The sequence below is a fragment of the Haliotis rubra genome, unplaced genomic scaffold (assembly GCF_003918875.1).
Source record: "Haliotis rubra isolate DU_JTF1 unplaced genomic scaffold, ASM391887v1 Scf62, whole genome shotgun sequence".
NCBI classification, from domain to species: domain Eukaryota; kingdom Metazoa; phylum Mollusca; class Gastropoda; order Lepetellida; family Haliotidae; genus Haliotis; species Haliotis rubra.
Window position 1 is genome coordinate 94,652 of NW_025767324.1, and position 24,475 is coordinate 119,126.

Consider the following 24,475-nt stretch of genomic DNA (forward strand, 5'->3'; position numbering starts at 1 on the left):
ATTTGTTTTAAACTTTTTGCGTATCTAACATTTTAAATGCGTAATTGGTACGCAACAATTATTTTTCAATGCGTAATTGGAAATTTTCTATGCGTATTTTACCCGGATACGCAGCTTATCTGGGCCTCTGCTAGCACTATGATTTTTGTAAGTCTATGTTAAGGTATCGGAGTTATGATCCTCTAGTGCTAAGATCACTTTGTACAACAGCAGCCAGACAACTACCCTAGACAACTGGTCAACCTATGTCCCTTTATCGATGAGTTGGATAGTTTTAGCATGTTTTTAAACACCAAAGCACGAAAAGTCACAGCTATAAAATGAGCACAAAGCACAGGCAAACTTTGATGAAAAATAATACCAGTATTTCTTCTTCATCATATTTCCTTCAGTGCGAATCAATACCGACAATCAAAGTGTTCTATACCATTTGCACAGAGCTGATTATATCATGCCTCATTAGTTCGTCTGTGTGCTATCCGGTAATGTAGGTCGGATCAACTTCAAAGATATGTCAATCTGACATAATCTGTCCCTGACACATTACATGACCCTCAAAGCAGGGGGACAGCCTCTTGACAGGGGCCACCATTTCCCAGGACCCTGGGATCCCACTGTATACATGCACACGTCATTAGAATACAATTCCCTAATACCAGGTTGAAGGGTGACAGCAAAACATCTCAGTCAGCGTTTCTATAAGTCTAACCACATGCACACACCAATGACAACCTCTTGAACCAGGCTAGTCCTTTCATACCTAAAAAGGAACTAAAAGGACTTTACTGTATGCTGAGAACAGGAAACAGAATTGGCTTAAACTCTAGGGCTGTATGTATACATTTTCAGTGAAAGAATATTGTGTACTCCCACAGTCAGCAATAATGAGTGAGTGAGTATGGTTTTACGCCGCTTTTAGCAATATTCCAGTAATATCACAACAGGGGACACCAGAAATGGGCTTCACACATTGTGCCCATGTGGGAATCAAACCCCGGTCTTCGGCGGGACGAGCAAAAGCTTTAACCACTAGGCTACAACCAGAGCAATGAGGCTTTATCACAGCAGGTTGTACATTATTGAGTCCAGACCCGTCAAACCACTGAATGAATCATCAGGATACGATGGCACATTATCAGCCTAGTCACAGCTACAGCCTGACCACCTGATTCCAATTTGAGTCTGGATCAGGCAAACAAATGATTGAGAGCATGAGCATCCATCCACATCATCACTGTATGTAGACCAATTGGCAGCCCAATCACAGAGCCTGACCACCTGATCCAAGGAGGAACAGAGTTCCTTGTTCACCCAAGTGCATGCATATATTCCCTAGGACATAAATAGTTCAGGCATAAGCCATGTCTTTCCAATGAATTTGGAAAGACAAGGTCCTACATGCCACAGCTTTGAGTCCATGTAGTCCAACTGTCTACATGTGCAGCATGTATACAATCACCAGGCAGGGTATAGTGTGTAAACCAGGTCCAGGAGGGTATAGGACTCTTCCAGGAAGGTTTCAGTCTAAGTACCCCACACCAGGGTAATCTGAGGGTTAACAAGCTTACCTTGGCAGTCTTACAGTATGTCTTGGTGAAACAGATATTAAGAGGTCGTGAATTATAGACACTTCACAGTGAAACATACATACAATTATCAATAGAGGCTAATGTAATATAGGTTGTCAGGCACATAAATACAGATATTTTGGGTGTGAAATAAACATATGTGATGATCAAAGGCCTAGAAGAAATGAGGAAAGACTCATGACATTGCCTTGTGGACTAACACTTATACCATTTAGTAAATGGCATAACTTTAACTGGAGTTCTCAATGGACGAGTGAAAATACAAAGAATATTTGTGAGAGAGGTGTACCAAAGATGAGCTGAGACAATTTTATTTTTTGCCAATGCATATTACTCCAGGATTAATGATACACACAGTACATGTTAATACAATAAATACAACAGCTGTTAGAGTGCAAGTCTTTGTAATTCCGCAGCTATGCTAGACCACAGAACATCAAGAATGGGCATCAAAGAGCTGAGTTAGTGAGTTGGTATAATGCTACATTGAAAAATATTTCTGCCATGCCTTATAATTTGCTAAAAAGCCTGTATTGATGCAGAATGCAGAGATTTTCAACTTTAGTGAATCTAACAAGATTGGCTATTGTGCTGAAAAAACATGGATAATATAAAATTAAGGAAAAATATAGCGGACAACACGCAGTGATCCCTTCAATACTATATACACTCATTATTGGTGGACTTGATTTCATACGATACCTTAACTACAGTATACAGAACAAAAGAAAAGCATCCCAGCAAAAAGAACTAAATTCTGCCTCAGTGTAAGTTGACTCACATATAGCATCAATATAATGCATTTACACTAAACTAAACCAGATATTACTTTTTTCCCAAACCATGCCAGAATCGCTTCCGATAAGAAAATGAGACAACATGAAGCTGCTAATAAAATGAAAAGTGAAAGGAAAATAAGACAACGTAAAGCAAGCAGATGAGACTTTATTAGTGGCTGTTACATGCTGACTTACATGGAACTAGATCGACTCCCGTAGCGGTCAGAGTAGTTCTTCCTCCTCATCACGGGGGAGGGTTCAGGGCTGTTGTTACGCTTGAACTCCTTCCGTCTCAGGCTGGGTGACGGGCCAGAATCGGGGCGCTTACCACTCATGGGCCTTAAACAACAGAAACACTCTTACAGCTGGTGATGCAGAGTGGTATGTATGGTATTTCTCTACAAGGCTTATGTTCCAGGTAGGAATTGACCAAGCTTGGCTGACCTAAGATGTCAGCTTATCTATGATGTCAGGTAACCTATGGTATATGCCATGTGGGACAGATTCATGTCTCACGTTGGCATTGAGTTATCTAAGTTCTGCCAGATTCATGTCTCACCTGGGCATTGAGCTACATGTGTTATGGACAGTTTCATGTCTCACCATGGCATTGAGCTACATGTCTTCTAGGCCAGATTTATGTCTCACCTGGGCATTGAGCTACATGTCATCTAGGCCAGATTCATGTCTCACCTGGGCATTGAGCTACATGTCATCTAGGCCAGATTCATGTCTCACCTGGGCATTGAGCTACATGTCATCTAGGCCAGATTCATGTCTCACCTTGGTATTGAGCTACATGTCATCTAGGCCAGATTCATGTCTCACCTGGGCATTGAGCTACATGTCATCTAGGCCAGATTCATGTCTCACCTTGGCATTGAGCTACATGTCATCTAGGCCAGATTCATGTCTCACCTGGGCATTGAGCTACATGTCATCTAGGCCAGATTCATGTCTCACCTGGGCATTGAGCTACATGTCATCTAGGCCAGATTCATGTCTCACCTTGGTATTGAGCTACATGTCATCTAGGCCAGATTCATGTCTCACCTGGGCATTGAGCTACATGTCATCTAGGCCAGATTCATGTCTCACCTTGGCATTGAGCTACATGTCATCTAGGCCAGATTCATGTCTCACCTTGGTATTGAGCTACATGTCATCCAGATTCATGTCTCACCTGGGTATTGGCTACAGATTCATGTCTCACCTGGGCATTGAGCTACATGTCATCTAGGCCAGATTCATGTCTCACCTTGGCTTGAGCTACATGTCATCTAGGCCAGATTCATGTCTCACCTGGGCATTGAGCTACATGTCTTCATTCATGTCTCACCTTGGCATTGAGCTACATGTCATCTAGGCCAGATTCATGTCTCACCTTGTGGGCATTGAGCTACATGTCTCACCTGGGCAGGCCAGATTCATGTCTCACCTGGGCATTGAGCTACATGTCATCTAGGCCAGATTCATGTCTCACGTGGGCATTGAGCTACATGTCTCATGGCCAGATTCATGTCTCACCTGGGCATTGAGCTACATGTCATCTAGGCCAGATTCATGTCTCACCTGGGCATTGAGCTACATGTCATCTAGGGCAGATTCATGTCTCACCTTGGTATTGAGCTATTTGGCTTTACAGCCAGAGACTTGGGAGGTGGCATCAGGACAGTGTCTGTCCCATTGACTGGCATGCCCTCCAGCTCCTCCTTGACCGGCCACAGGATCTCCTTGTCTTCATCTGGAGTCTCTAGAACAGGAAGCAAAGGCGGACAACCTTCCTGAGGACCCCCAGCATACAGTAGATCTTCTGGTGTGGCGGTCTTTCGACGAGCCTGAAAACAGTTAAAATCATGAGGCCTTAAAATCAAGCTATACAGTGAAACGATAGATACTAAGAATTATTTTCAAACATGCTCTACAGTAAACATCAAAACCACTTGTAATTTCTTGGCAATACATGACAACTAAGAAGCTATTTGTGCTACATCATTAAAAGTTAATAAAACTTGATCACATGCACCAGATGAATTACTAAACAGTGTCAAGCATATCTAAATACTTTTGAAATTCCTGTATTCTGAAACTACCAGATATAAATCTGTTTTGAAAATTCATGTTCCTTGATTTCAATGTGGAAAAGTCATAACATGATTCAAATTTATCTCATAGTTATGACTCCATTTCATTTTTCATTTCTACCTGAATGCTTAGCATAGTGCGTTGTGTTTTAACCCGATCTGAATAGTATACCAGATGAACACAGGGTATCATCTGATGCATGTTTCAAGATGGAGGTTTACCACTTTGGTTCAACCAGTGAGCATGGAGAGGGTTTTGACAAACCTGAATGGAACCAATCAGGATTTCAACCCAAGATGATAAGTTTTTGGTTAAGGTACCACTGTCAACATTGATAGCACTGTATTTATAGGAAATATATAACTAATTCTGGCAAAATATCAAACTAAAATACTACTAATAATAATAGTGCTTCATTATATCTTTTTGTACAATATGCATCATTCCTAAAATTCAATATGTGTGCAAATGTTATATATATACGTCTTAACATTATGCAACCTTGACCTGTCCACATCCGACCTCTGTGCAAATTGTGCATCTGTGGCTACTCTACTGTGAGGTCATGCCAAGGTCACCAAAATATACCCATAAATATGATAACTCACATTCATCTAACAAATATACTCAGAAAATACCAATGGAATATGAAATATCGCTATCGCTATGTATGTCAGATTTGTTCTACATGAAAAAGAATCTGAAACCTTGATGTCAGGTGTATCAGGGGTGTTAGTGGTCAGTTCAGTGTTTCCCAAAAATGTATTGTGTGACAAATTAATATTGAAATACTGATATGGTTGTCACAGAACACTCATGTTAAAGAATTATGGATGTTTTGTTGTGTTATCTGATGGTTAGTGGTCATTATCATACTGATAGTTAAGCACACAAATGAACGATTACATATTTGTATGGGGTCATAAAGTTTAAGAGTTCACGCTTGACAAGTTGTGCAGAACATTTCCACGACATCATGCCAATGTCAGGAACTTCTCTATCTACAAACACAGTTACATGCACTGAAGAATTCCATGCTCTCCTGACACAAGGTGCAAGAAACACCAGACACCATCTTATCAGACTTGTTTGCAGAACAGTCTTTCTACCATACCATGTCATTTATTCTATAGTAATCCTATCTGTATCAATTCTCCATGGTATCAAAACTCTAGTGGTTACTGAAGGAAGAAACAATGAAGGGTTGAGGTTTTAGGTGAAACATGTCAGCACAAATAATTTTAATGTATAAGCTGAACTCCCCTGCCACCCAATAACTAAATTGAGTGAGTGAGTTTAGTTTTACACCGCTTTTAGCAATATTCCAGCAATATCACGGCAGGGCACACCAGAAATGGGCTTCACACATTGTACCCATGTGGGGAATCGAACCTGGACTTCGGCGCGACGAGTGAACGCTTTGACCACTAGGCTACCCCACCGCCCCAACTAAATTGAACCTTATCTACGAAACCTTTACCACCCCACCCCCCATTGTTTGAGAGTCATATGAGTAAGGTGTGCTCAACTGTCAGAACAGTTCCCTGTCAATATTTGTCAGTCAAAGATTATTCAAGGATACATTAGTTACATTATGTGTCGTAGTAATGTCAGCATAACCTAGTCACATTGTTCATAATATTAACCACTGGTTTGTCTAGCCTTGACATGATTATATACAGCTGGTCAAATAACAAGGAGAAAGCAGAGTAGTATTTCATGAGTATAACTCCAATGACATGATTACATAATTAAACAAGTTTTTTGTTAATGAGGTTTCATGTAATGTTACACCCATTTAAGGTTAGCGCTGATAATAAATATGGAGCCCCCACTTTTCTTGATTAACTTTAATGGTACTAAATAAGCAGGTGGGTAGTGGGGTATTTTTAGCCATACTGTACAGCTGTATTAAAAGTGAATTGGACGCAGGTAAGATGATGCATTGTTAGAATGTACATCTGTGGAAGTTTTCAGTTACAGTGCTAGCATACCTATGGGGTCCTTCTTGAAAGCCCCAAGTATATGAACTGAAAGTTACTACCACTGAAAGTACATATACAGCTTTTCATATTCCTATCACTCCTCCACACAAGTTACCAGCCTTTACATAAGACAGTTTATCATCCAAAACTGTGTTCCACAGTAGATATCGCTTGTGTGAGATCAGACAATATATCCTAGGAGATATCGTTTTTGACAGTAGATTTTGTACAATGCCCTGACAATGCTATGACGTCATGAACTTGTTGAAGTCACAATGTTATGACATCGCTGCACTGCAAATCTAATGGCAGTACTGTGTTCAGAGATGTACATTTTTCATTGAAAACTAATGAAGAGTGATTTTTGAGATGATAAATAGAATCTCACCCTCGTGTCTTCTGATATCAAATATATCAACACTCGTTGATAAAAGTAAAAATATCCTCGGCAAGCCTCAGATATTTGTTACTTTATCAACTCGTGGTGATATATTTGATATCAAAAGATACTCGGGTGAGATTCTATATGTATCTATACATTTCTATATTTCTGGCCCGCAGTCCAATCACATGGCTCATGACCAAGTACTTGTTTGACTAGGAATGTTCTGAAGTGAGACACATAAGGAGAGAATCCATGGATGTCAACTTTTTTATTGTGGCCACCAATACACAGGAGAAACCCACCCCCTCAACACCAGATTCTCCAAAAAACAACAGACTTCTGTCCAGTTTCATCAGCAATCCACAATTAACAAAGACCAAGGCCAAAGCATCATGTGGGAAACTACAAAACTCCTGTCTACTTCTACCAACAACTGTTGTCAAAGGAAAAGCAGAAAGATGATTGACATCAGGGTATACCATACAGCCATGAACAGTGACCACAGAACATATCAGTGGTGGTCCGATTAATTGAAATAATCGAACATTGGTCGCAGTGATCTAGAACATATCAGCCTCGTTTTGGGGGCTTAATGATTTAATTCATCTGTGACATCCTCAGTCTTAGGTAAACTTCCTGTCTTCCATTACAATTCCCTTTGAGTGTTAATTACCTCTTTCTTTCTTTCTGATTATGCTCAGTCAGTGCTCATCAGAACTATTGTTCAATGCTGAAACCAGTCAGCTCTAATAAACTGCTTGCTTACCTTCACAAAGGTTGCTATTTTGTTACCTTCTTCTCTTCTTAAATGTACATATGCTCTATGCATCCTAGCATTCATTCAACTGATGGAGCAGTAAGCATAACTCCAAAAACATTGTTTTCATTATAATAAAAAAGTTGATATCCATAAATTCTCTCACTTATGATTGAAAACTATTAACTAACCCTCAAATCTGCACTTAATTTGTGTGTTAAACACAGCAGTTACTCTCCTTGCAAAGAGAACACATTTCATTTAGAACCAAGTTTGTATGATTCAGTTTCTGATGTTCAGTGCTGTGTTTCAACAGGCATGTTTGTGCTTATACATGTTTTTTGGTGTGTCCTATATAGAGATAGATAGATACACAGAGACCTTCATGCTGACTATAGGCCTGAGTGTACTGACCGGAACAGGTGGCCAGACATACATGACAGTTATAGGGTTAAGATACATTATTCTATATTATACTGTTGCAGACCTACCCCAAAGAGACGAAAAAACAGCTGCAAGATGGAATTTGGTTTTATTTTGTAGAAATAAATATGTTTGCTTCTTCAGCAAGTTGCATAAATATTTGAAGGGTTATATACAACTAAAGATTAATAGAGAAAGAATATGACTAGTGTAATAGAGAGGCAGGTTTTTATCATTTTTTCTGTAACAAATTTCTTCATAAATCTTTTGATGCCCATAATTCACATCCCCTCAAAATGTTCAATTTTTTTCAGAAAAGGCAAATCTGATCCAGAATTCCTGTTTCTACATCCAATATTGTGAAGCAAGTCACAATATATAGTGTGTTCATAATTTCAAATACACAAGAGAGACTGTTTCTGCCTTTCATAATGGTCAGATAGGTTGATATATTAGTCCACAGTCTATTTTTACATATCTGAAAAAGAACGAACACATGAGAAATGCAGTAGAACCCCATTACTTTGGATTCCTAGCATATCATTAGACCTGCATGGTAAAGAAAACAGTCAACCATAAATCCTCAAATAAAAGGCCAGCATTTATCAATTGTGAAAGATCCTCGGACACTTAATAGAGTGATGCTTACATATAATGCAGGCATTCTAAAAGGCAAAGGGTGGCTGGATTTAACATTTATAAAAGGGCTGGCATATGTTCAAGGATTTATGGTAGGAAGAATAACATTCCATGTTTTGCAAAACCAGCTGATATGACATTAGCCAAACCGTCTCCACAAATGAGGTTCCACACGATTTCACAAGGAGCAAACAATAACACAAAACTAATGCACATACAGGCGAAGGAAAAAACAAGTGATTCTCACAGAAATGCATAGAGGTTTTTTAAATGAAACAGAGAACTCTCTTTTAGTGAAAGATTCAGTTTTCCTTCATAGACACAGGTGAGAACCAGCCTTGCCTTTTCATTCAGCCTTAGAGCAGCATACCACACAGAAGAAACAAACAACACTATCTGTGTGGATTGTCAACTGGAGCTGTCAGTGATTAAATTTTGAACCAAGTAATCAGTTAATTTGTGTTAAAGATAGACTGTAAACGTGTCAGCACATGCTAATGCAGGCTATTATAATTTCATGATAAAATGTCTTTATGCTGCAATTTAAGTGTCTTTAACCACAAATCTTGAACAAGCTTACAACATCTTGACTGGTAATGACTTCCTAGCATTTGTACTGATGCTACTTGGATGTGTTCAGAAGGTTTACTCATTAATTAGTTCTGTCACAATACTATTCCAAAGTTTTAACATTACTGAAAAATATTAAAAGAAGACACTTTTCTCCAGACAGATACAGAAGACGAAACCCACATTATTTGAACAATTACAATAGAGTTACCTTGGACAGCTAGTGTCTGTAAAAACTACTTGACATCAGACATCAGCCTGTACATACACGGCCACTTCCCAACCTTCTTAACTCTTGGTGTGATAAATGTTGAAGAAATTAAATATGGTATAGGTCCTCATACTCTTGACAAAATCAGCTTGTTTTGGTTTAGCAAAGGTTCGCCCTATTACCAATGATGATTGATTCGATCAATTATTTCAGAGATATAAATTGCCATTACTTTATCCATTCACTTCACAATATTACAAACAGATGACTGACTGACTGACTGAGTGACTGAGTTTGGTTTTTACGCCGCTTTTAGCAATATTCCAGCAACATCACGGCCGGGGACACCAGAAATGGGCTTCACACATTGTACCCATGTAGGGATTCGAACCTGGGTCTTCGGCGTGACGAGCCAACGCTTTAACCACTAGGCTATCCCACAGCCCCACAAGCAGATGAAGACAGTATTTTGCACTGTTGCTATCATGCAAAGAATGAAACCCATCTGTGATCACTTTACTCGTGTAGTAAGCCATGAAGATCCAGGTAACAATTGGCCTTCAGTAACCCATGCTTGTCGTAACAGGCGACAAACGGGGTCGGGTCGCCAGGGTCGCTGACTTGGTTGACACGTCATCGTAGAACAATGCTGATGATGTTGATCACTGGATTGTCTAGTCCAGACTCGACTATTTACAGACCACTGCCATATAGCTGGAATATTGCTGCGGGATCGGGTGGTCAGGCTCGCTGACTTGGTTGACACATGTCATCGGTTCCCAATTGCGCAGATCGATGCTCATGCTGTTGATCACTGGATTGTCTGGTCCAGACTCGATTTATTTACAGACCGCCGCCAGATAGCTGGAATATTGCTGAGTGCGGCGTAAAACTAAACTCACTCACTCACTCACTGGAATATTGCTGAGTGCGGCCTTAAAAACCAACCGACCAACTACTCATGTAGTAGCTGAGACATGACTCAATCAAGAAAACAGCCTTACAGCTGATACACTGCAGTGAACTATTTTGCAAGGATTCCTATCAGATCAACACATCGCTGTTCAGAATTTGTTATAACAATGTCTGGTTATTTTTGAAAGGAAAAGAGTTAAAAAGGTTGGGTGGCTTACAACATTGAGAGTTAAACATTTATAAAGATACCTTTGTTACCAAGATATTAATAGGCAGCAGAGCAGCACTAGATTGGCCAGGCATCTGTACACACCTTGCTACCTCATTGTGAGCTGCCCTGAAGAGCGACAAGCAAGGGAGGTCACTAAGTCTACATCAGCCACACATAAAACATGACTGGGGACAAACAGCATTACTGACTGAAATAACATCCTAATATATACAGAGGAATACTAACTTTGTATTCTTTACAGCTTGAGAAGAGTTACTTTCAAAATTACTTGTGAATACCATTTATATCCTTTCTGGAAAAAGCTTCTGTGCCAGCATTTTAGGGCTGAGTAGAGGAAAAGGATTGTAAAAGGAATTTCCTTTGAGTAGATTTGTCAGCAACCAAATAAACTAAATGAGAAATAGTTTTGAAACTTTGGTTCACATGCACATAATGTTCATTAACATCGTTAACATTCTCGCATGTATAATTCTCCATTGTAGTGATGTTTGTCCGCCAGTTTCATAAAACAAAAACAAGAGTAAAACTCATTCCAAAGTGACCACAAGCACCCCAGGCTTGGCCTGTTCATGAGCTGTGATATGTTAGTACTGACCTTTTCTTTCTTATTGGCTACATCTCCTGCTGATGGAGGTCCGACAAACACGGAGGGCAGAGGTGCCTCTAACATGCTGCAGCCAGAGATGAGGGGGGTGGGGTCAGTCACACACAAACACGGCCATCACAGAAACCACAGGATGTGCTCAGTGAACATACAAACTCACAAAACATACAACTAATGCCAACATGGAAATAGTTTCTGCAAATTTACACTGAAGCCACATCACATTTAAAGAAAATTGCATCGAGGGAATGACTGATGAGTATGACTTGCGATCAACAGTTCATCCAAATATAAAAAAACTTTGGTATACAACCACGAACATTTACAAATAAAGTGAAAAACATTTGGCACATTTGCATTAAACACTCAAATGCCTGAGTTAAAGCCAGTTGCATGTTCAAAAAGGTTTGGCACGGATTGAAATCTAAGTAGTACGTACTGACTACATGCGTATATTACATGGCTCAGTGTTTCAAAATTCGTCAAAAGGCACTACAGAAAAACAGTTTGGCACGAGGAATTTGACATATTGATCTTGAAATCTTTGAGCACATCCTGAAAACTAAGGAGACATGGCGCCGGCAAATCATTACATCAAAAATGCACAGGAAAATCATAAAAAACACAACTCTGTTCTAAAATAAATAAGTGTGCATAATTGTCCATAACTACATGCACAAGCATCACAATATCTAAGAATGCTAAGTGTGCATGACATCACCTGACACAAGCTACCGTTTCAAGGAATGCTGAAGATACATACATCTACAAAAATAAACTTTATAAAATTCAACAAATAACATGTGTATAAAAGAGGCACTTTGGTGGAAAGGGAATCTAATGATCACAGTCGAGAAGTTGGAAACCATGCAGACTCAATTGGCGTATAACTGAAGGGCCACAAAACAAATCAAGACCGCAGCCGCAAATAAACAAAAGTCACTGTTTTCACTGAATCCACAGGAAAGGTGCATGAAGGGTAAGGATTTGGTAGGACGATACCAGTGGAGGGCAGCCGCCTCGAGTAGGGAAGAGAAGAAAAAGAAAAAAGCGTGTTAGTTTATAAACATCTTGGTTCAGATATACAAGTGTTAAAACTTACTCGTTAGTGTTAGCATGCTTTTAACTCTAAACATGTGTGACTTACGATTTCTTCAAAGCTGTTAGTAAGTTCATACATAACATTAAAACTGAAACTCATACTATGCTTTGTTTATTCACATATTCCTTTCTTTACCTGACGCATACAAATATTTCCAGGTGAGTATGAAAAATGTTTTGATGACAAAACACAAAAACTGCTCATCAAGAAATGTTATATTATATTTCAGAAAATGTGATCAAAGCAGTCCTCAAACATTGAATATACAAATACCTAGATATATATGTGGCAAATATCAACATTAAAGTAAAGTTAGCAATTTAAAAAAAGGATAATGTAATAAAAAAAACTTTTATATTCATCACGTAAAATGTTCTGCATGAGAACAATGTTGAAAAATTAATGGATTAATTTTGTTAGGTAAGGTCATTGACTTTCTGGTTAATTGCTGGTTGAAAACAATTAGTAGTAGTTAGGCAAATTGTAGTGACTTTTGTTGATTTGCAAATAATAACACATTGTACATTGTGTTTACAAACACATAGGGTTCAAGACATGGGTTTTGTAAACAAGATGTAAACTGAACATCAAAGTCAAATCAAATCTCCTTCCATCCTTCCTATCAATGACCAACAACCCTTACCATAACTGGTTCAATAGCAGTTTGGGAATTTGGACCAAAAAACACAGCCAGGATTGATACCAGTTGGGATGAAATAATAATGAAAATTTACCGTAAAAACTGCCTGGCTTTTCTGTAATGTTCACAATTTTTTCATATTTCAGAATTAAATTAAATTGTGAAAGAAATAAAACTTTCATGACAGCAATTTCTTTTCATAAATCTTAAAGTTTTATTGGCACTTGAATGAAAGCCAATTTGACCAATAGGGCCTTACAAATGAGGACCGTGATTTACTAAAAGTGATGATGATAATCTCCTACTCACCTTTCTGCAGGGGAAGAGGAAGCTGATGTAGTGCAGCTTTCAATGTCAAACTCTGCAACATCACGACATGAGCACAAGATACAAAGTTTGTTAATAACAGCCTCAAATCCAGTCTTAGTTAACAACAGCCTCAAATCCATTCTTAGTTAATAACAGCCTCAAATCCATTCTTAGTTAATAACAGCCTCAAATCCAGTCTTAGTTAACAACAGCCTCAAATCCAGTCTTAGTTAATAACAGCCTCAAATCCAGTCTTAGTTAACAACAGCCTCAAATCCAGTCTTAGTTAACAACAGCCTCAAATCCAGTCTTAGTTAATAACAGCCTCAAATCCAATCTTAGTTAATAACAGCCTCAAATCCAGTCTTAGTTAACAACAGCCTCAAATCCAGTCTTAGTTAATAACAGCCTCAAATCCAATCTTAGTTAATAACAGCCTCAAATCCAGTCTTAGTTAATAACAGCCTCAAATCCAGTCTTAGTTAACAACAGCCTCAAATCCAGTCTTAGTTAACAACAGCCTCAAATCCAATCTTAGTTAATAACAGCCTCAAATCCAGTCTTAGTTAATAACAGCCTCAAATCCAGTCTTAGTTAACAACAGCCTCAAATCCAGTCTTAGTTAATAACAGCCCTCAAATCCAATCTTAGTTAATAACAGCCTCAAATCCAGTCTTAGTTAATAACAGCCTCAAATCCAGTCTTAGTTAACAACAGCCTCAAATCCAGTCTTAGTTAACAACAGCCTCAAATCCAATCTTAGTTAATAACAGCCTCAAATCCAGTCTTAGTTAATAACAGCCTCAAATCCAGTCTTAGTTAACAACAGCCTCAAATCCAGTCTTAGTTAATAACAGCCTCAAATCCAGTCTTAGTTAACAACAGCCTCAAATCCAGTCTTAGTTAATAACAGCCTCAAATCCAGTCTTAGTTAACAACAGCCTCAAATCCAGTCTTAGTTAACAACAGCCTCAAATCCAATCTTAGTTAATAACAGCCTCAAATCCAATCTTAGTTAACAACAGCCTCAAATCCAATCTTAGTTAATAACAGCCTCAAATCCAATGGAAATTTGGCTCTGAAAAGGCTCCAAGTACATAGACTTGTTGCCATAGCTGATTAAAATGTGGAACAGATGGTAACGATATGTGGCAGACAATGTGAATCTTAGGTGAGAGATCCTGTGTTATCAATAAAGACCGTTTTCTAACTTCACAACACATTTGACAGGGGTCTTGTGTGTTTGCTCATCAAAAAGGAGATATATTATTGCTAGTGTTGGCAATCGGAAACAAAATCCACTATCAATTATCGGAGGATTGTGGTGAATGATTATCAATTATAATAGAAATATATATACATTTTTAATGAAATCACCAATTTGAAGCGTTTTTCACCAGTTTTTTTCTAACAAATGTTTCTTATAACATACTGTCATGCAATGAAATGCATGCATGCAAGAAAGACACTGGAATTGTACTTAAACAATAAAAGTAGATACAATTTTACAATGCGCATAGCTTCTTTATGCTGTTGAGCGCATATTTGTTCGTGAATATTCATCAAATTTAATCACTAGTTTACTGCATTCAAGTGTGTTAAACTAACACAACAAACTTCCAATTAATCACAAATATGTTTTTTAACAATCGATAATCATTTTTAATCCTTCTTTCGATCGATTTTCGATTATTTTCGATCATCAGAACACCACTAATTATTACTTTCAAAAAGTGTAAAATTTGTAAAACTCACTTTGTTGTCTGATAATTCAAATTTTAACAATCGATCAATCAAGTACTGAATTATTACTGAAGTTAATAAAAAGAAGAAATTTGATATTCAAGATTACACTGACTGAACAACAGACCATGTAGATTAGTCCTTCCCCCATGAAATCCATGTCCACCATCATGGTATCACTAAGATGCTTCTATCCCCACCCAGTCTCTCTTGTCTACAAGAATGTCTTACCATCGAGTTCGTCATTGTTGGACATCAGATTGTCCACCTCTATGTCGACATGATCCATCATCATGTGTTTCAGCAGATCCTGTTGCAGGGTGTTGTTCAGCTCTGTCTGATGCAGCTTTGCTAATAACTCCTTGGATTCGGAATCCTTGAGAGCTAGAGCCATGCCCTGAACAACATACAGGTCTTTTCAAATATATGTTTGACATATACATGCTTAATGCATTTGACCCAAGTTTCAACATTCTGAGGAGTTTTGGAATCTTAAGTAAAACAAATTTCCTCCTATTCTTGAACATTCACTTCTTCCCATAAAAGTAACTACAATTCAACGGCTTCTGGACCCCTACTCTCTAAATCCTTTGAATCGATTTGATCTGTGTATCAACAAATAAACTAAACAGCAAGATACATAAATGTATAATACAACACTATACTGTCGATGTTTAATATTCCTTCTCAAGCAGCAAAGGAACAACAGGCCTATAGAGGCAAAGCGCTCTGAGGAATTATGCTAATAGAGTGAGATAACACAGTCTGTTTTATTATGCATTGTCAAAATGATCAAAGGGAAGTAACTCTACCTTGTTGATTGAAAGTTGGAGGAAGTGTTCAAGAAGGTATTTTGCCTCCTCCAGTGACACTGTAGAGATGACAGCACCAACATCCAGGTTCTCGGTCTCCTCCTGTCAACAGATCGGTTGTTACAATAATGTTGCATCACTGTACACACCATGGAAGAACTTAGAAGAGAACTTCTACCTGGTATTCACTTATCACATAAAGCTATGGAACAGCCTGAATATCAAACTTGAGTTCCAGACAAGTAAAACTTCCAGTCAGCAGTATCCATGTGCAGTATCCCACTTTTATCATTATGTAGATGGAAACTCTGTAGCAGATATTCCCAAATGTACTGACCTCATCCTCCCGACTGTGTCAGATTGTATATTCCACAGCAACCTGTCTCCCCCTCCCTGTGCAGATCACACCATCCCCACTACACTACCATGTGCAGACAATATTATCCCCACTAACCCAGCATGACCAGACCAAATCATCCTCACTATCCCAGCTGGTACAGACCATGCTATCCCCACTCTGGCAGATTGTTCATCTCAAATATCCGAGCAAGTACATGTCAAGACATCCCCATGATCCCAGCTTGCAGACAAGTCACAATGTCTGCTTCCACACACTACATCATCCCTACTACTCCAGCTTGCACAGGCCCATGTCTTACAACTAGCTGATGTCATTCCCTCTAACCAAGCTCGCACAGCCCCTGGCATCCCCACTATCCCAGCTGGTACAGACCAAAGGATTCTCACTATGCATCCCCCATACCATCCCAGCTGGTACAGACCAAAAGATTCCCCCCCATACATCTCCCATACCATCCTCACTATCCCAGCTGGTACAGACCAAAAGATTCCCTCTATGCATCCTCCATACCATCCCCACTATCCCAGCTGGTACAGACCAAAAGATTTCCCTATACATCTCCCATACCATCCCCACTATCCCAGCTGGTACAGACCAAAAGATTCCCACTATGCATCCCCCATACCATCCCCACTATCCCAGCTGGTACAGACCAAAAGATTCCCCCCATACATCTCCCATACCATCCCCACTATCCCAGCTGGTACAGACCAAAAGATTCCCCCCATACATCTCCCATACCATCCTCACTATCCCAGCTGGTACAGACCAAAAGATTTCCTCTATGCATCCTCCATACCATCCCCACTATCCCAGCTGGTACAGACCAAAAGATTCCCACTATGCATCCCCCATACCATCTGCTCTATCCCAGCTGGTACAGACCAAAAGATTCCCACTATGCATCCCCCATACCATCTGCTCTATCCCAGCTGGTACAGACCAAAAGATTCCCTCTATGCATCCCCCATACCATCCCCACTATCCCAGATGGTACAGGCCAAAAGATTCCCTCTATGCATCCTACATACCATCCCCACTACCCCACCTGGTACAGACCAAAAGATTCCCACTATGCATCCCCCATACCATCTGCTCTATCCCAGCTGGTACAGACCAAAAGATTCCCACTATGCATCCCTGATACCATCTGCTCTATCCCAGCTGGTACACACCAAAAGATTCCCACTATGCATCCCCCATACCATCTGCTCTATCCCAGCTGGTACAGACCAAAAGATTCCCACTATGCATCCCCCATACCATCTGCTCTATCCCAGCTGGTACACACCAAAAGATTCCCACTATGCATCCCCCATACCATCTGCTCTATCCCAGCTGGTACAGACCAAAAGATTCCCACTATGTATCCCCCATACCATCCCCACTATCCCAGCTGGTACATCCAGAATTATCCCATCCTATCCTTTCTGGCACAAAAGATTCCCTCTATGCATCCTCCATACCATCCCCACTATCCCAACTGGTACAGACCAAAAGATTCCTCTATGCATCCCCCCATACCATCCCCACTATCCCAGCTGGTACACCAAAAGATTCCCTCTATGCATCCTCCATACCATCCTCACTATCCCAGCTGGTACAGACCAAAAGATTCCCTCTATGCATCCCCCATACCATCCCCACTATCCCAGCTGGTACACACCAAAAGATTCCCTCTATGCATCCCCCATACCATCCTCACTATCCCAGCTGGTACAGACCAAAAGATTCCCTCTATGCATCCCCCATACCATCCCCACTATCCCAGCTGGTACACACCAAAAGATTCCCTCTATGCATCCTACATACCATTTCCACTATCCCAGCTGGTACAGACCAAAAGATTCCCACCATGCATCCTCCATACCATCCCCACTATCCCAGCTGGTACACACCAAAAGATTCCCCCCATACCATCCCCACTATCCCAGCTGGTACAGACCAAAGATTCCCCTCTATGCATCCCTCCATACCATCCCCACTATCCTAGCTGGTACAGACCAAAATATTCCCCCATATCTCCCCATAACATTCCTTAATATCCCAGCTGGTACAGACCAAAAGATTCCCTCTATGCATCCTACATACCATCCCCACTATCCCAGCTGGTACAGACCAAAAGATTCCCCCACATCTCCCATACCATCCCCTGCCATCCCAGCTGGTACAGACCCTCAAAAGATTCCCTCTATGCATCCCCCATACCATCCCCACTATCCCACCTGGTACAGACCAAAAGATTCCCCCCATACATCTCCCATACCATCTGCTCTATCCCAGCTGGTACAGACCAAAAGATTCCCACTATGCATCCTCCATACCATCCCCACTATTTCAGCTGGTACAGACCAAAGTATCCCCATACATCTCCATACCATCCCCACTTATCCCAGCTGGTACAGACCAAACAATTCCTACTGTGCATCCTCCATACCATCCCCACTATTTCAGCTGGTACCCCACTCAAAGATTCCCACTATGCATCCTACATACCATCCCCACTATCTCAGCTGGTACAGACCAAAAGATTCCCACTATGCATCCCCCATACCATCCCTACTATCCCAGCTGGTACAGACCAAAAGATTTCCTTTATGCAACCCCCATACCATCTGCTCTATCCCAGCTGGTACAGACCAAAAGATTCCCACTATGCATCCCCCATACCATCTGCTCTATCCCAGCTGGTACAGACCAAAAGATTTCCACTATGCATCCTCCATACCATCCTCACTATCCCAGCTGGTACAGCAGCTGTACCAAGCAACCTATCCCTGCTATCCAAGCTTCACAAAGTTACCTTGGCTTCCTCCATCTGCATGATGTTGGTCTGACACTCATTAATGTTGTCCTGGACATACTCAATCTGGTTCTTCAGACTCTGGATCTGGTCGCCCAGGTCCCGGACGATCTCAGCACTCTGGGTATAACAACAAAGGGAGCATGATCATCAGTCTGTCAGCTTCCTAAAGGTTAATCATCTCAATACTCAAATGATGTACAACTGTCAGTGCTTTTCAACACTTCATGTTCTGACCGCCTCCGTGGTGTAGTGGTTAGAGCGTCCGCCTGGAGAGCGGAAGGTCACTGGTTCGATCCCCGACCGCGTCATACCAAAATGTAATTTTTGGAGTAAAATTGATATTTTATACTTATCCTGACTCATGCTCTTTTTGCTTGTCTTCTTCTTCTTGCGAACATAGTGGAACACTTGTATCTCCCTAATTGAAGCTCCCTTCAATTTAAAATCACTAATTAGTATTCACCACGAGTTACCTCCTTTCCACAAGCGCGGGAACGAGGGCGCCACCTCTACCCATGTGCCTCACTCTCTCCTCATATACTGAGCCCAACATTTGAATTTACAGGGAAATCCAAAGTGTTATTTGGGGAGGATGGGAGGGCTGACCTCATGAGTCAGGATAAGTATAAAATATCAATTTTACTCCAAAAATTACATATTTTTCCTTATCCTGACTCATGCTCTTTTGTTTTTTGTAGCATCCTCAATGGAACGGAGGTGGGAATACTAATACTTTGGATTTTTAATAATTAGTGATTTGAACTGTGATGATTGTAATAACCCTATGGGAACTTCATAAAGGCACTGAACTGATGAATTCCTGCTGCTAACTTATCAGCTGCCATATAAAGGTTATTACCATGTACTTATTATGATAAAGTATATATAACATTAATACAATGCTTAAGACTAATAGACTTAAGCTTGTTAATATGCTAGTATAAACTCCTTTAGAGTTTGTTAGCTAAAATACTTTAAGATATAACATAGTCCTAAGCTTAAGATATGATTAAACTTAAGCTAATTATATATAATAGCAAACTCTTTAGAGTTTGTTAGTTAATATACTTATATGATATAGATATAATGCTGAGCTTAAGATATGAATAAGCTTTTAGCTATATATATAATAGCAAAAACTCTGTAGAGTTTGTTAGCTAATATATTTTTATAATATAAGTATAGTACTGTGCTTAAGCTATAATTAACTTAAGCTACATATATAAGGGTAGCCAAACTCTGTAGAGTTTGTTAGCTAATATATATTTTTATAATATATTAGTATAGTACTGTGCTTAGCTATAATTAACTTAAGCTACATATATAATAGCCAAACTCTGTAGAGTTTGTTAGCTAATATATATTATAATATTAGTATAGTACTGAGCTTAAGATATAATTAACTTAAGCTACATATATATAGCAAAACTCTGTAGGGTTTTGTTAGCTAATATATTTTTACAATATGAGTATAGTAGTGTGCTTAAGATATAATTAACTTAAGCTACATATATAATAAAACTCCGTGGAGAGTTTGTTAGCTAATATATTTTACAATATGAGTATAGTATTGTGCTTAAGATATAATGAACTTAAGCTACATATATAATAGCAGAACTCCATTAGAGTTTGTTAGCTAACATATTTTACAATATGAGTATAGTATTGTGCTTAAGATATTATTAACAAGCTACATATATAATAGCCAAAAAAAACTCTGTAGAGTTTATTAGCTAATATGTTTATAGTGTAACCATAGTACTAAGCTTAAGATAAAGATTAGACTTAAGCTTAAATGTATATATAAAAATAAACTCCTTAGAGTTTATTAACTAATATACTTTTATGTTAAAACATAGTACTGGAGCTTAAGCTATGATGAAACTTAAGCTATATATATATAACAAAACTCGACAATGAGTTTTGTTAGCTAATACTCTTATAATGTAAACATACTGCTTAAGATATGATGAAAACTTAAGCTAATTGTATAATAGCCAAAACAACCCTTTAGAGTTTGTTGGCTATGATATAAACCTAGTATTGAGCTTATGAAGGAAAACTTAAGCTACATATATAATAGCAAGAACTCCGTGAGAGTTTGTTAGCTAATACATGTTATAATGTAACCATAAAGCTTAAAATATGATGAAAACTTAAGCGAAATATATAATAGCAAAACCCTCTTTAGAGTTTTGATAGCTAATATACCTATATGATATAAACATAGTACTCATGCTTTAAGATATGAATAAGCTTAAGTTACATATATAATAGCTAAAACTCTGTAGAGTTTGTTAGCTAATACATGTTATAATATAACCATATTGCTTAGAAATATGATGATACTTAAGCCAAATAGCAAAAAACTCTTTAGAGTTTGTTAGCTAATCTACTTATATGATATAAACATAGTACTTAAGCTTTCTAAGATATGAATAAGCTTTGCTACCTATATAATAGCAAAACTCCTTAGAGTTTGTTGGCCAATATATTTTAATAATATGAGTATAGTACTATGCTTAAGGTATAATTAGCTTAAGTTACCTATATAATAGTAAAACTCCGTGTAGAGTTTGTTAGCTTAATTAACTTAAGCTATGTATAAAATAGCCAAAACTCTGTAGAGTTTGTTAGCTAATGCATTTATCATGTAACCATAGTATTACTCTTAAGATATGAATAACTTAAGGTAAATATATATAATAACAAACTCTGTAGAGTTGTTAACTTATATATTGTATGATGTAATAATCATAGTACTGTGATGATAAAAGGAACTTAAGTAAATTATATATAGCATGAAGCTATTTAGTATTGTTATAAGATAAGTAAAAATCTGTTAGATTGACTTATCTTCTCCGAGAACTGTCAGCTGTTGTCATAGAGGACCATGGGATCAATTGGTGTATACCTGAGGCGTCCCTCGGTGGTGATATCTCTCAGATAATGGTTTGCAACCACCATATCGGATTTCCAGAAATAAACCCTCCATTATTTCAATCACATTTGTGTAGAACAATTCTAGAAGTTAGCGCTATAATATCATGAGTATTAAGCTCATGGAGGGATCGAGTGGAATAGGTCCATCCGCATATGCACTGAATGACAGTTCTGATCCAAATGGAGATATAGTACTACCGAGACTTCACTCTAGCGTAAAGTTGATGATAGAGGAAAAATCTGTTGCATTTTTCCTCCTGTTTGGTTTGGTGGAGATAAATTTACAGTGCTCTTGCTGGCCATCTTGATAGAATCATCGTCGTATCATGGGGTCCAAGTATGTCATCCAGGCGTGTTCATAAACCTCACTTGTGAGGTGTTGAGCACTATATTCATATCCCAGGTTGGGCGTGAAATTTCCGTTTTATTCTCCAAACAGAAGTTTAGTAGGTTTACTAACCATCTAGTTGTGTTAGTCGCTGATGAAATTCAGCTGTAGTCTGGCAAACGCTGTGGATTTAGATCCACTTGTATCTTTCGCTTCTAGGTAATTGGCTCATGAAATCCTTGGCGATGTAGGTCAACAACCAGGTGTGTCTGTCCTCGTTGAACTTTATGTAAAATGCGCCTGACTGCCGATCCCTCGTCTTAACTTGACAGGGAGGTCTCTCAAACTTGAAGAAAGGCAGTCTAATCAATGTTCAGGTTAACTGGACTGTAATGAGGCTTGCTTTCGTTCACTGATATATAGTTGTCACTTGTGGCGTAAGTCTTGAACTGTGAACAGAGATCGACCTCTGTGTAGGTCGTTGTCCCTCAGCGGACCAATCAGAACAAGGCATTTTGATTCTGTATAAATACCAGCTGTGATGTCACCGGTGTAGCGGGAAAAAACCCACCTTGAATAAATTCTTGTCGAATGCGTTGATATTAGCATAAACGTCGGTCTTCACCGTAGCTTCCCGAAGTTATCCGAGTGACCACGTGTTTAGGGTTAATGGTAACCGCTGCTGAAACCTCCGGTATGAAATATCTCGCTCTGTAAATTTTATGCTGGGTAGGTTATTTTCCTGGTTGTCGTGAAAATAATTTCAGTTTGAATATAATTCCGACTTCCTTATATATAAGGGTATAAACAACTTGCAAGTTGTGAGCTTGTAGACTGTAATACATGAATGTATCGTCATAATTGTAGAATTAACGTTGAACTTGTTGTACATATTTCTTCTCAGAAACTTTGACGATTAAGAGTTATACTGCGCTGTAACAAGGCTGCTGTTCACCTCGATATTGAATTGTGTCTGCAGATATGTAATGGTCACGCATGTAGATAATCGTATCGTCGTCCGGGATTGTATATTAGCAATTTATCACGAATAGTTGATTTCTGTGAAGATCTATGAAATGTCGTTGACTAATAATACAGCGGCGTTCTGTGTTGTAAATAGCCTAAGCAATTATCTTCGCGTAGGCTTATAGGCGGCATCTGGCATACAGTTGATAATCAACTTATGCGGCGTCTTGAAGCGGACTGACGAAGTAGCTATATATGACGAAAGTGGCTAGTATATGGAAACCTTGGAGGAGAGACTTCCTCGGTGAGCGCCGAGACTTAGCGAAGTTCTCCGAAGTATCCCTTCTAGATCTTCTGGGTGAAGTAGACTTGGAGCCACTTTAGCCTTCGCGACCATCGCGAAGGTGTCGAATCAAAGCCGATTAGTATATATATATATATATAAATATATATGAGCTTGCCGTCGAACAGCCTCTGTGTTTAACAGGATGTGGGATCGTGGCTAACCATGCCTAAGTAGGGCCGCATGGATCATCTTATATTCAGAAGTCGGTGTTCACGAAGTCTGGTGATAAGTGTCTAATTGATCGTTCTAGATCTATTTAGGCCAGCGAACATACGTCTCGTCATGGATTCAACAGAACCAATATACGATTGTAGTTCTTATACTTGATATCGATGATCAACTTGTCTATGGGTTGATCTTCTTGGAGACTTGTGAGGGGAACGCTGATAGTTTCGCTAAGCTCTTGTATAGTCCCCTCGATGTCCTTCTAGATGATGATGATCTGGATTCAGGTGTCCTTCAGCGTATGCCTTCGCGAAGCTTCCTCTGCGTCCGGTCCGGGAGAACGACGATATGACCTTCGCGAAGGCTTCCGTCATGTCTGATGGTCCCAGTCCACATCTAGGGATGAAACGCATAAGGTGATGATCTATCCTGCCTTCGCCGGTCCTTCGCGAAGGCTGTATCTAGGTTCTTTCGCCTTAGCCAAGGCTGTACATCTAGGTCCTTTCCATGCCAAGGCCTTCGCTGGCTGTACATCTAGGTCGCCGTCCAAGGTGGTCCGCGACTTCCTTCCAGCGAAGGTGACATCGTCCCTGGCTGCTACGTTGACGGGGTGCCTCTGGGGTGCTGTCACGCTTGGAGCCTTCGCCGGCTTCGGACCCTGCTACCGCAGATATTGGTCCTCCATGATGTTCATAATTTGTCGCATCATGTCTTCTGGGATGGTCTCGCGGCGAGGTGCGTCAGTGCTTTATCTGGCGGTGTTAATGGAGGGTCCACCGG

At 39.5% G+C, this 24,475-nt stretch overlaps 1 protein-coding gene across 5 annotated transcripts in view; it reads right to left on the reverse strand.

The window, feature by feature from the left end:
- LOC124256123 (kinesin-like protein KIF21A) overlaps window positions 1–24,475 on the reverse strand; it is a 132,127-nt gene that overhangs the window by 33,399 nt on the left and 74,253 nt on the right. For 4 of the 5 annotated variants that reach the window (XR_006892830.1, XM_046690079.1, XM_046690076.1 and 1 more), the window contains 7 exons: window positions 18,945–19,064; window positions 15,781–15,882; window positions 15,200–15,365; window positions 13,226–13,277; window positions 10,588–10,675; window positions 3,986–4,206; window positions 2,564–2,707 (listed from right to left, as the gene is read on the reverse strand). Coding sequence is in view for 4 of the 5 variants with exons in the window: in XM_046690079.1 (XP_046546035.1) it covers window positions 2,564–2,707; window positions 3,986–4,206; window positions 10,588–10,675; window positions 13,226–13,277; window positions 15,200–15,365; window positions 15,781–15,882; window positions 18,945–19,064 (893 nt within the window). In the remaining variant the exon portion in view is untranslated. Of the gene's footprint in view, window positions 1–2,563; window positions 2,708–3,985; window positions 4,207–10,587; window positions 10,676–11,165; window positions 11,242–13,225; window positions 13,278–15,199; window positions 15,366–15,780; window positions 15,883–18,944; window positions 19,065–24,475 lie in introns of all 5 variants that reach the window. The other variant, XM_046690077.1, reaches the window with a different exon arrangement.